Source organism: Drosophila ananassae (genome assembly GCF_017639315.1).
Source record: "Drosophila ananassae strain 14024-0371.13 chromosome 4 unlocalized genomic scaffold, ASM1763931v2 tig00000061, whole genome shotgun sequence".
NCBI classification, from domain to species: domain Eukaryota; kingdom Metazoa; phylum Arthropoda; class Insecta; order Diptera; family Drosophilidae; genus Drosophila; species Drosophila ananassae.
This window is the reverse complement of record NW_025319038.1, coordinates 3,987,557-4,000,481: the sequence shown is the minus strand read 5'-3', so window position 1 is coordinate 4,000,481 and position 12,925 is coordinate 3,987,557. Positions and strand designations below refer to the sequence as shown.

Here is a 12,925-nt window from a genome sequence, read left to right as displayed (position 1 = left end):
GGAAACTGGGAGAGGGACAGACAACAATAGATGATTATAATAAGCTGATGCTGCTAAATTTATTATAATTATTTGAAGTCGTTTTGTTTGTAGATGCTTGGCCCAACACTTTATACATATATACAATAAATATGCAGGTGAGCGTGCACCTTGATTCACCGAAGAAAAAAATAAATCGGAACACCAGCTAAAAAGTTTGTTAGTTCATTTGTTAGTCCGTCCATTTCTAAAATCGTGGTCCAAACCAATTTGAATTAAATTTCGAGATTGGCCATTATTTTTGAGCAGAAAGATATTTTTGAAGATTGGGGAAATAAGATGGAGGAAACAAAGCCGGCTCGGGAACACCACTGTACAAAATTATAATTTTTGAATGTAAACTCCAGATACATATAGATTTTAATTTACTATTTTGACTATTCTACCACCGCTCCAATATTCCAAACATGCGCTGGAAAGCTAATGTTATTATGCATCTGTTTCAGTATGTTTAATTCATTTTAAGCGTAAACAAAATGTTTGATTTATTCAAATCTGTCAATGTTTGTGCCCGGAAAAGTTATTTTGCGGAGATTTTTTCTTTATTACTTCTGTTATGTTATTAATAGTTTTTAAAAGCCGAATAAGTAAACGAGGTTTAGTTCAATTTTCAATCTTTTATTTTGGGGTTAAATTTAACCCTAAAACCGCAGCCGTTCAAATCTATGACATAAGTAAGTATTTAAAGTACTTACTAAAATACAAGTAAGAACTTAGAGCTTGGGCGCAGGAGCACTTCCAAAGCTCCCAAAAGCGCATGCGCTACAAATAACAACAAAGTGCTACGAAACTGGCAGGAAGACAGACAAGAGTAAATGCCGCTGCAGCTAAACAAATTATCAATATTTTAATCGGCTTATCTGGTGGCTGCTTAGCCCAACAACTTTAATATGAAGACAACGGCTGCCAAAAGCTGTCAAATTATTTTGGATGAAAGTTTATAATGAACATGCTCTTTCTGAGCGAACGTGCCAAAAGTGGTTCCCACGATATAAAATTTAAACGGCGATTTTTACTTGAAAGACGCAGAAAGTCCTGGGCAACCAAAAAAGTTTGAAGATGATGAACTGAAAGCATTACTCCATGAAGATTCTAGCGAAAACACAAGAAGAGCTCGCAGAATCTTCGGGAGTCACTCAGGCAGCCATTGCAAAGGGTTTGAAAGTAGCCGAATATATTGGAAAGCAAGGGAATTGGTTTCCATATGAACTGAAGCCGAGAGACGTGAAGGGTGATTTTGCATGTCCGTGATGGGTGAAGGGTTATTGTTTCTGGTGATGAAGAATGGATCCACTACGACAACCCCAAACGCAGAAACTAATATGTGAAACCCGGCCAACCATCCAGTTCGACCGCAAAGCGTAGTTGGTGGAATTAGAAGGGTGTGCTGTATTATGAGCTGGGGCGAAACTATTAATGGAGAACGATACCGAACACAGCTACACCTTTTGAAAAGAGCAATATGCGACCAGGCATGATGGAATTATATTCCATCATGACAATGCTCGGCCCCATGTTGCCATTCCGGTTAAAAACTATTTGAAAAACAATATATGGGAAGTGTTACCCCACCCGCCTTATAGCCCGAACCTTACCCCTTCTTACTATCATTTGTTCCGGTCGATACAGAACGCTCTCACTAGAATACGGTTCACATCCGAACAGGGTATCAGAAATTGGCTTGATTGCTTCTTGGCTGCCAAGCCGCACTTCTTTTGGGATAGAATCCACAAGTGGCAAAGTGGAATCAACGTGGCAAAATCTTAGCTTCAGATGAGAAATATTTTGAATAATACTACATGTATATGTTTTCCTTAAATAAACGTTCAAAGTTTGAAAAAAAACCTCACGAATTAAGTTTAAAGAACATCCCAGTGTTACATGGGAACTCTGCTTTTTAGGTTGAACGTGTCTGTTTCTGCGCAAAACACACATCCTTATTTTATTTGCAGGGAGTATGTAAGTCGGAACGCACTGGATCGGTCGAGTATATCCTATAGCTGCCATATAACTGATTGATCGGAAATGCCATAACTTTGGTGCTTTTTAAGTTAAAAAGATGGCCGTTAGCCAAAGGGTACTACAGGGGGACCAACACGAGCCCTGGTAGTGCGATTTTACTCCGCACATGAGGGCGGTTGGTAACAGGTCCCGGTAAGGTCATGTCTCTGAGAAAAATACTCTCTTCCTCAAATCATCCCAATCCAAGATGGAACAGCATATGTCAAAGGCTGCATGTCTAGAGGGGCGCACGGACGTTAATATGCGGACTCTGGGGGACCGACCGAACCCCCAGATCCAACCAGGCTTATCATATTAAGCGGGTGATGTCATGACGGTCGCCTACTCGTGGGTACTCGCCCATTCAAAATTTGAATTTCAACAAACAACAAAAAAAAAAGAAACAGTGGAGAACGGAACTCCCTAATAAAGTCCGGAAATGAGATCATTGATCCGTCATCCGGAGATGATCGGATGGCGAAGTTCCCCACAGAGGGGTAACATCCGAAGGCGGGTTGCGCCGGTGTAAGGGGAGATGTTAAGGCAAGAGACCACCGAACGGCGTAGGAAGCAAAATCTTAGTATCGAACTCCTCACAAACCGGCGGAGTTCTTAAAGAGAGCCCTGCTACGGTAGCGGTGCACTCCACGCAGCTAACTGGCTCCCAACAAGGACAGGAGCAGATCACCCCTCATCTTCATGGTGGCGGACCCATCGGCGGAATCCTCCCTGGACCAAGCCGAGATCATTAGATGGGTAAGAAAAATCTTGCCCGACTTTGCCGGCGAAAGGTGTTGAACGCTGTGAAGCTGCACGGGCGCTTCAAGCAGGAGACGCGGGGTGGCACCTAGGTTGCATCAAGGTGATAGCTTGCCAAGATGTCAGATCTGTATGCTTCCATGCTGAAGATGTGTAACCCCACGCTCCCCACGGCATACTGGAGGGTCGCCAAGGTGAACGAAGCAGTGGAGTCACGGCGACAAGTGCCCGCAGCCGTATCAAATACGTATACTTCAAGAAGTATATACTTTAAAGAGTGCCCGCAGTCGTATCAAATACGTATACTTCAAGAAGTATATACTTTAAAGAGTCGGAGATGATTGCTCTTCCAATAAATTTGTAAATTAGAATCTCGCCAAATGGACAAATGGATTCTATACAGGACAATGATACAAAGGTTACCAGAGGAATAGTTAAAACAAAGTCGCGTAAGTTGTTGGAGTAACTTGGGCAGTCGTCTGACTGTAATCCTATAGAAAATATTTTCTCCGACATTAAGGAAGAACTTATTTTATAACAGTGGTGGGCAAAATGGCCACATGTAAATATTTAAAAAAAGAGAGCAAGCCATTCACTGAGCGAAAAAAATAGTCTAATATTTCGTTCTTTCAAAATTTTTTGTATATTAAAAAATAATTTTCTAGCATCAGTTCTTAAACAAGTGTTTAACACTACGCGTACCCACTTACATTTTTGTAGTAGAAAAATTGTTCCTACCAAATTTCTTCAAACATTTTTCTCAGTAAAAACATTTTTGTCTTAAGCTTGGAGTCTCAAGAGGCCAAATTGAATAAAGACTGATTTATTATTTTTGTTATTATTATTATTATTATTATTATTATTATTTGTATACCCTTGCAGAGGGTATTATAATTTTGGTCAAAAGTGTGTAATGCAGTGAAGGAGACATCTTCGACCCTATAAAGTATATATATTCTTGATTAGGATCACCTCCTGAGTCGATATAAGCATATACGTCTGTCTGTCTGTTTCTACGCAAACTAGTCTCTCAGTTTTAAAGCTATCGAATTGAAACTTTGCACACATACTTGTTTTGTTTGCAGGCAGTATATAAAAGTCGGAAAGGCCGGGATCGGTCAACTATACCTGTAGCTTCTGTCGCCGCTTGGCCGATCACAGGGAATGCCTTTAAACACTTCAAAACACTAGTGCTGGACAACAGTTGGAGTTCTGTGTTGTTGATGGTTTTATTCTGGAAGAGTTACATTAATTACTTATCATTACAACTACTTATTCTTAAACCTACCGCAGTTTCTCTTCCCTCTTATCGTGATGGCGCAAATCGGTCTAATTCCGCCAAATTGTTTCCCTCTGTTTATGTCCGTCAAATTAGCATTGCCTAGTTAGCGTCGAAGTGGAACGGTGGAAACGGAACACAGCAACGAATTTTTTTATTTTTAATTATTTTACTGTTTAGCCACTAAATTGATTGAAATAAAGTTTAGAATTGTAAAGAATTGAATAATTTATAGTTTTTTCTTACTTTGGGCGGGATCAACAACTTTGAAATACCATTAAAATACATTTGAAAAATTGGCCCCACACTGTTTTGGGTCCTAGCTCAGAAATAAGAGGAGGCCCCAAAAAGCCCGATATTGCAGCTAATAGGTCAAAATATTGAGGGTAATTCCTGAAAGTTTCATAAAAGTCGCTCCCTACGTTTTGGAGAAAATCGGATAAAAGTGGGCCAATCTCGTTGACGGCCCATACAAAAATGACCACCAAAAATTGTTTTTAATATTCTGAAGCTCTAAGAGGAGGCCCCCATATGCACGGTAGTTGAGTCGATGTATCACCTTTTCTAGTATATCTGGAGCAAAAATCATTCAAATCGCTCCCTACAATTTTGAGAAAATCGATTTATAGTTCCCCATTGATTTTAATTGATAAGGGAGGCGCCAACTCGTGAACCGGAACCAGTCCACGAACAAGTTCGTTCCACTAGTTCCAAATCTACAGACCGCATGAATATGATTATTGAGTCCTTTACAGAGGATGCCCCATTATGCACGGTATGCCGTTGCAAAGCTAATTTTTCATATAATTTAATAAGACTATTTGCATTAAAATCGCTCCCTACAATTTGACGCAATTTATCTTTAAAAATTTCTGCATTTTCTTAACCAATACTGGACCTTGTTCCCAACACAAATCGCGCCAATGTTAAATTTGAATGGCCCCACATGCTTTCTTTATGGAGGATGCCCCATTTTGCACGGTATACCATTGTAAAGCTAATTTTTTTCTGAATCGAATGAGATTATTTCTATCAGAATCGCTCCCTACGATTCGATGGAATCAAGTCTTGAAAATTTCTGAACCTATTTTACCAATACTGGCCCCATAACCGGTTCACATGTTTTGATGCTGGCCAACATGGCGGCAGCCATGATCGAATTTGAATTTCCCCATTATCTCCCCTTATAGAGGATGCCCCATTTTGCACGGTATATCACGAGAAAGCTAATTTTTTGCTTAATCGAATACCGGTCGTTCCATTCAAATCGCTCCCTACGATTCGATGGAATCAAGTCTTAAAATTTTCTGAACCCAATTGAGCAATACTGGACCCATAACCGCATCACATGTTTTGACGCTGCCCAACACGGAGCCCGCCATGATCGAATTTGAATTTACCCATTAACTCGCTTTATAGAGGATGCCCCATTTTGCACGGTATATCACGAGAAAGCTAATTTTTTGCTTAATCGAATACCGGTTGTTCCATTCAAATCGCTCCCTACGATTCGATGGAATTAAGTATTCAAATTTGTACATGCTTAACAGGTGCTTAACAGCACAATGTTGTAAAAGCTCAACAGTCACATGTGTTGGCCTATTTTCAACACTGAATGGGCGCCATTCCCCATTTCCATTTAACAATTGAGAAGATGCCGGTGTTCATAAAGAATTGTGTAAGTAGTAATAATCCATTATTTAGTATTATTCGATCGCTAATATAATCATACGTTTTAATATATTTTCAGAACGTAGCTTTATATGAATATGTGCCACGCCGTGGTCGCTGGGCCCCGGGACAGGCACGAGGACGGGCCCCGGGAGCCCCACGCGGACGGGCCCCTGGAGCGCCCCGAGGACAGGCCCCGGGAGCGCCCCGCGGACGGGCCCCGGGAGCGCCCCGCGGACGGGCCCCGGGAGAGCAAGGAGAACGGGCCCCGGGAGCGCCGCCAGGCCAGCTCCGACGTCGGCCACGGCGGGCCCGGAACCCAGCAGCCACAGAAACAGGAGCAGCAGGTCCAGAAGCAGCCACTGAACCAGCTGCAGCAGCCACTGAACCAGCTGCAGCAATGCAAGCAGAAGCAGCAGTGACTGCCGGTCCTGATTCTGAAGATTCTGAAGATTCTGAAAATTAAAATTTCTTAAAAAGTGAAAAGAAAAAATATAAAACAAGATAAAATTAATAATAAACATTTTATTTGTATTTGGGGCGGGCATATTGGAGCGGGCGGGGTTAGAAAAAAATGCGGGAGTGTCAACAGTAGGGATTCCGCCAGAGCGTGGTGCCTCAAGAAGGACTGCAAGGCATTGGCGAAGCTCCGTTGGGCCATGGAATCGGTGACCACCTCGAATTTCTTAGACACGGGTAGAAAGCGCCGGGGTTGCTGGTAGCTCAACTGGCTGGTGCTCACTGCCTCCATGAGCATCTGGAATGAGTACTCTATCTTCTTGCAGAGGATCACTGTCTCCGTTTTGAACTCGGCGTCTTTGCTCTTTTCTGGATTCCTCTCAAAAAATAGCCTTCGCAGCAATGGTGCACAGTCCCCAGGGTTTCCCACAGATGCATCTTCTTGATGATGGCTTGCAGGGCGTACTTCGACCGCGTTAACTTGGCAGTCTTCAGGGTCTCTATTACCGCTTCGTATCCATTCGTTGGCGCTTTCAGAAAATGCGCAATTCCCAGGCGGGTGTCCAGCAGAGCATACACGGCTTTGAGAAGCCGAAGCTTTATGGAGAAGGCTATAAAGGGTTCATGGTACAGCTTGAAGACCGCCTCGAATGGGTCGAATTGGTGCTCCTTAAGTAACTGCTGTAACAGCTCCTCACTGCAGCCTCTGGGCTCTGCCATCCGAGCACCCAGCTTTATATGGCGAATGTTAAAAGCGGGCTGTGGCTGCATGCAGGCCGCTTGGAAGCTTAGAGCGATTTGCACAACATGGGCCGCCTGTCGCAGATGCACTTCATCGTTGCTGAAGAACTGTTGAAGCACAAAGTTGCGTCGCTTGTAGTTTTGTAGAACCTTCGTAGAACTGCAGTGGCTTTTGCCATGGCTCGAAGGCGTTGATGGCGGGAGGAGCTGCAGCCGCCGCTGCTTCCAACTCCCTTTCGTATTCCGCAATCGCCGCTGCGTCCTCTGCATCGTCTTCTTCGTCGTCACCAATGATCTCATCGTCGCTGAGAATGGGCTGGAACTGCTCCTGCGGTGTACACGATCGCCTTCATCATCCCGATCCCTATCTCCGCAATGAAGCGACTCGGAAAAGTGCCTGTAGTGAGACGCTTGCATTTTATAGTGGAAGCTATAGTTATAGCGAGTCTTCCTCGTCGTAGTCCATGGTATCAGGAGAGCGTGGTCGCGTAGGTAAATCAATTAAAGCTGGCAGGCGGCGAAGCTGCAAACACTGCGAGCGAGAGCGTTCCGATCGCTTCCTTCGGGACCGATGGCTTCAGTATTCCGGTGATCGTGACCAATCCCTCGAGCCCTTGTCCCGGGAACTGGTTTGAATGACACAGGTTTGAAAGTGATGATAAAGTTATGCTCGTTATATACTCACCATCTTATATATTCCCTATCATTGCTCTCCGAATGGGTGTAAGATTTTCGATCAAGTGGTCATCAGGGCGCCATTCCAGCCGTTGACATCATGATTCTGCAGATAGATAGCTGATGTTGTACACCACCTGGGGTCATAGTCCTGGGAAGTCCCTCTTGATGATGTGATTCAAGAGTTTACAAGAGTTGAATTCTAAAATGAAAGTCACATTAGATGAATTCGAAGTGGAATCTACTAATCTTACCTGACCAAGGTGACCACACGGCAATTTTGTGGAAGGGCGTAATAATGGGCCTCATTCTCCTCCGCTCCGTCGGGACTGGCTCCTTTCGAGATGGCCGTAGCCTGACCTTTACCCGTAGTCCCGTGGCACAGATGTCCAAAGAGCCCAAGCTGAGTTTCTATAAGATTACGAGGATTATGATATGAGTTATTTCAAAATTCCATGTGTAGTACTCACCTTATTGGCCAACTCCGCCAGATAGAGCTGACGCAGTGGCTCCTGCAAACTTTGTCTTTCAACGGTAGTGATCCCAGGCAGGTGACATCGAAGCTACAAATGGCGTCCTTGGCCACGGCCGTGAAGAGTTGTTCGATCTGGGCCTGCACAATGTTGCTGATCCGCAAGCCACGTCCCCTTGAGCGCCCACTGTAGTGGGATGAAGAATAGTTCGAATCACTGCTACCAATGTGGGATTTCGAGTTGACGGAGCGCTAAGAGCCAGAGAATTCAGCCCAACTGGAGATTGATCCTATGCGCATCAGCTTCTTTTGCCTGCCACATATAATAAATATTTGAAAATCATTTAAAAGTGAATACAAAACACCTTACCTAAAATCAGCAGCTGCTGAGATGCGCGATCCTCGGTTGCGTCGGTTGCTGGCACCTGGAGCTAGTGCTGCCTCCTATCTGGAGGCGTACAGTAGAATCAGTTGCTTAAGGTCACTGACAGCTGCTTCATTTGCCACCGCCTTGTGTTTCTCCATCACGGACAGAATGCGAGTCAGTACTGGTGGTTTGCACAGATCAATTTCCTGGAACTCTAGTAGCTGAGCCAACTCCAAGGCGCCAAGCTTAAGGGTGCGGTGAGGCATCGCTGACATGGCGGGTGGTGGTTCGATTTGCGTGAGAGACCGCAGCAAGAGGATCAGCGACTCAATGTTGGCGTTGTACTCCACGGTTTCGTTATGCAGGATAACCCGCTCCATCCATGCCTGGAACTCTGTGATCTTCTGTTTCAGTAGCTGGGCTAGATGGTAGAATGTAAAGCTGAAAAAATAATGAAGAAAAAAGAATCAGAACTATTCTAGAACATCTAGAACGAATAAAAACATACTCATGTTCTGTTAGGATAACCATATTGCGGACAGCCAGAATGGAGATGCCATGGGTGACCTCCACACTCGTCAGGTTGCTAAAAACAGCGTCTATAATCCTGGGAATGAGTTCCTTGGGCGGCAGAGCTGCAGCCAAATTAAGAGCGGGAGCAGCAGTCGATTTGTGAGAAATCAATGAAATCCCCGAGTCCAAAAAGCTGTCCAAGATACGATGCACTGCCTCTTGGCAGTTGGAAACCACTTCGTTAAACTCATTTAGAGCCAAGAGGCATTGGAACAGTTCCCAAAACTTTCCGGATAGTATGGACAACATGGAACTCTTCAAAGGAGCAAAAGCACATAGCCGCGTAGAGAAGCGAAGCAGCCGCTCCAAGTTGGTGGTTGGGATGCAATTGGAGGTCTGATATTCGTTGCACAACAGCTCCGTAATGGTCTTGGCAATCAGCAGTGTCATATTGGGAGCGAGATCTGAGAGCTGCATGCAGACACGTTGCAACATCTCCGACAGCTGGGGAAAACTGGACGGAGCCAGGGCTTCCACCAGCTTGGCTATCTGGCCGCTCTGCGGATGCAAGTGGGCGGACCACAGCTTCCGCTCAGTAAGCAGGCGCTGCTTATGCTGCTGCTTCAACTGGTCACACAAAGGCTGGGGCATCGGCAGCGGCAGTGGAAGGAGCTCCGCCAAGAGTTTAAAACCTCATTCGGCTGAGTGTAAGCCAACAGTGTCTGGACCACTTCCATCTTGCATTCCTCCACCACAGCGCCCGCCTGACACCGTGTCGGATAGTAGTACAGCAGGTAGTAGACCTTCCCCAAATGATCAATGGCTGTAAGATCCTTGTAGGTGCCATCTCTGCACAGAATACAATAAGAGAGAAGCTCCCTCATATTTGTAGCGTGGGCAGCATGATCTGGCAACAGTGTACCCCCTGAATGGTCATCAAAGCGGGCGAGTGATCTCCCGGGTGTTCGAAGTATATGCACAGTTGCTCCATGATCTGGATGCACAGCTGGACGCCATGTGCCGAGTACAGCTGGACGGCGACGAAACAATGTTTCAGTTCCTCAGTCATTAGAGGTGGGTTTGCTGATCGAAAGATATCGCAGGATTCGAAGGGCCATTAAAGGTTTTCAAAGTTTTCCCTGAACAAAACTCACATAATCAGCGGCCTTCAGACCAGCGAACTGGATGAAGATCTGGTTAAGGTGCATGCGGCAGACATTGGCCTGGGTGTAGAGACGTCCACGATGAGGCATTCCCATGATGACGGAATCTACACCCAGCTCGGTGGACACATTGATGAAACCGTAACGCTTCTGCGAAGAGTACCTCTTGGCCAGGAAGGCCTCGAAGCCGGTGGCGCGGGTCAAAGGGCTCCTCGGACGAGAAGTTCAGAATTCCGGGGACTCGAAACACTTGAGGATCCAGTTGCACTGCTCCAGGGAATTGATGATCATGAACTCCCCGCTGATATTCTTGGAGTAGACGTTCTCCAGACGGTTCAGGATTTCCTTTAAAGAAGTGAGAAGTGTTAGACAGTAGAGTAGCTACTAAAAAATTTGTTTCTTCAACTTACCAAACTCTTTTCCACACCACCTTTGAGGTAGAGTTATTGGCGCGTTTTTTTTATTGTGGTATCCCCAATAGGCCTAGTCCACTTTTATTTTACTTGCCTTGAAGGCAGCTCAAACAATGCAAACTGTTCAATGAATAACAAATTCCTTTGCTTTGGAGGGTGTAAGGAGACGACTCTAATGATCAAATCAACGTATAGAAAAGGGAGACTAGTCTCAACCAAATCATATCCGGATAAGAAACATTTTTGCCGTTCGTCACTTAACCTGCTCAACAATGCATAAGTTTATTGTCAATATCATGAAACGTTACTATTGTGAGTCTTTGCACATTAAGCAGAATAAGTTACTCTGATGTAACTTATAAATATTTGTTAAGCATTGATTACACACGGATCGACCACAACTATTGCAACATTCTGTGCCAACATCCCATTGACCACAATGTAAACAAACTCCTGTTAATGAGTCGCCGTAGTCGAGTAATTTGTTAAGCAATTCCCTGCGAAACAAGTTAGAGGGTTTCAAATTTGTCATTGGACGATTGTTCATGTAGCATTCTGCAAACTGCAAAATAAATATGCCACAATTGTAGGAATCTTTTTGAACATCATGTTCTTTACACACATATGTGTATTTCATTTCACTGACTTCTTCCAAGACGGTCTTATAATACTTTATAAACTTCTGAGCAATTTTTGTGTGCCCAAAAGGATCTAAGAACGTATATTCCAGTTTTAAAAAATCCACAAATAAAATTAAGAAATGCCTTTTATAACAATGGGACACAATTAAAGTATTGGCTGTCATAAAAGCATCTTTTATAATATTTTTATTTAAGAAGGCATATTCGTCAAGCTGACAGGGGACGCTTTCAATGGTAGCATCATTCCTATCAGAAATTAATGCAGTTAAGCTGGCATCTAAAATATAATTAGAAAGCCATTTTTTATCAAATAATGTTATCAAATCGTCTAATTCAATGTGATATATAAACTTATTCAAATTAAGTCCATGCACACTTTGAAAAAGAGATTTGCAAATAAGAAGATAAAATTTGTTACTGCTATTTTCAAATTTATTTAAAGTTGAATTATTTAAAATAACTTTTTTGAATTTTTCTTCCATACCAAATGTTACTATATCTTTGTTATGGGAATGGTTCAATTCAATTAAGTCATTATTTTGTGACTTAAGGAATTCATCACGAAGCTCATTTGCTCCGGAGAAATCGCTTTTAAACAATCCCACTTTAAGTTTTTTAATCCCTTTTTTCTGCCAACTTTCTTTAAAAGTTGACAATTTTTTATTTGATACATTTGATAATGGGTCTTTTTCTATAGTCTTTCCACGGTTATGACGTCTCGCCTTAATAATTGTACCGTGATTCAAAGGGGAATTAAAATGCTCTGGGTGCGTTAATTCAATTTGACGCACCACAGATTTTGAAAGATCATCCATTTTTCGAATGAATCTTCCAAGTTTTAATCCCACTTTCGACTTTATAACACTATGCTTTAATGTTTTAAAAAAAGATTCGATGGGCCCATTACTCACTCTTTTATTGGAGGTATCAATAAAAATACCCATTAAATTTGTCCAATATGGAGCAAAAACGATATATTTTGTTAAAATTAAATCGACCAGTTTTGGACAGTAGTACAAGTTACTTTGGCCACTACCTTGTTGACTTGAAAGCACTTCAGTAATTTGTTCGACTAAAGTACTGAATCGCTTTCGAAAGTCACTTTGTCCAGATATTGTGCTCAAAGTAATATTGTTACTCTGTTTACACTCTGTCGAAGAATTCGGAATGTGGAAGTCAAATTTATATGGTTGCTTATCTGTCAAACAGAATATAGCATCACTAACCATATCATTGACTTCCGGAGAGAGCAGAATAGTTATCAAATTAATAAACCATTCTTCGAAATCTTTTATTGTATATATGTAAAATGCTAAACCTACAGCGTTTCGAGCAAAATCTCTCAGTCCTACATTTAATAACCCTACCGTTTTGTCAATATCAGAGCACATTATTTTCGCATAATGGCTCGTACAAAATTGAATGACTACAGGAGGAAAGAATTTACTTTCACCATATAAAAAGGAATAGCATATCCTGTTGTAGTCAATAATGTCTGTATTATTGAATTCCTTCAAAACGGCTTGGATTATAGCAAAACTAACATCTGTAATAATCCGCTGGCAAATTGGTAACTTTATTTTAATGGATTTGCAAGATCTATTGAGCTCGCATAAAAAGTTACCAATATCGTAAGCGGTATGGTTCGAAAGGACAGCATGAGCTAGAGGGAACACAATATGGTCATCAGGATTGTGGGCTGCTAATGTGTATAGATAAATTCGTTTATCTA

The 12,925-nt window shown here is 42.8% G+C and overlaps 1 protein-coding gene across 1 annotated transcript; it reads right to left on the bottom strand.

Moving 5' to 3' along the window:
* Positions 1-6,264: 6,264 nt before the first annotated feature.
* LOC6506047 (protein virilizer) lies at positions 6,265-9,987 on the bottom strand. Its single transcript, XM_032455811.2, has 6 exons — positions 8,972-9,987; positions 8,467-8,904; positions 8,095-8,409; positions 7,879-8,035; positions 7,635-7,826; positions 6,265-7,575 (listed from the first exon to the last, which is right to left on the bottom strand). The coding sequence occupies exons 1-2, from the start codon at positions 9,625-9,627 to the stop codon at positions 8,541-8,543; spliced, it is 1,020 nt and encodes a 339-aa protein (XP_032311702.1). The 5' UTR covers positions 9,628-9,987; the 3' UTR covers positions 6,265-7,575; positions 7,635-7,826; positions 7,879-8,035; positions 8,095-8,409; positions 8,467-8,540.
* Positions 9,988-12,925: the final 2,938 nt, after the last annotated feature.

Bases quoted from the DNA above. Each gene is read 5' to 3' on its own strand.
- LOC6506047 (XM_032455811.2), bottom strand. From the start codon at position 9,627: ATGCCCCAGCCTTTGTGTGACCAGTTGAAGCAGCAGCATAAGCAGCGC. The intron at 8,905-8,971 runs GTATGTTTTTAT...TTATTTTTTCAG, and splicing joins GTTATCCTAACAGAACATGA to CTTTACATTCTACCATCTAG.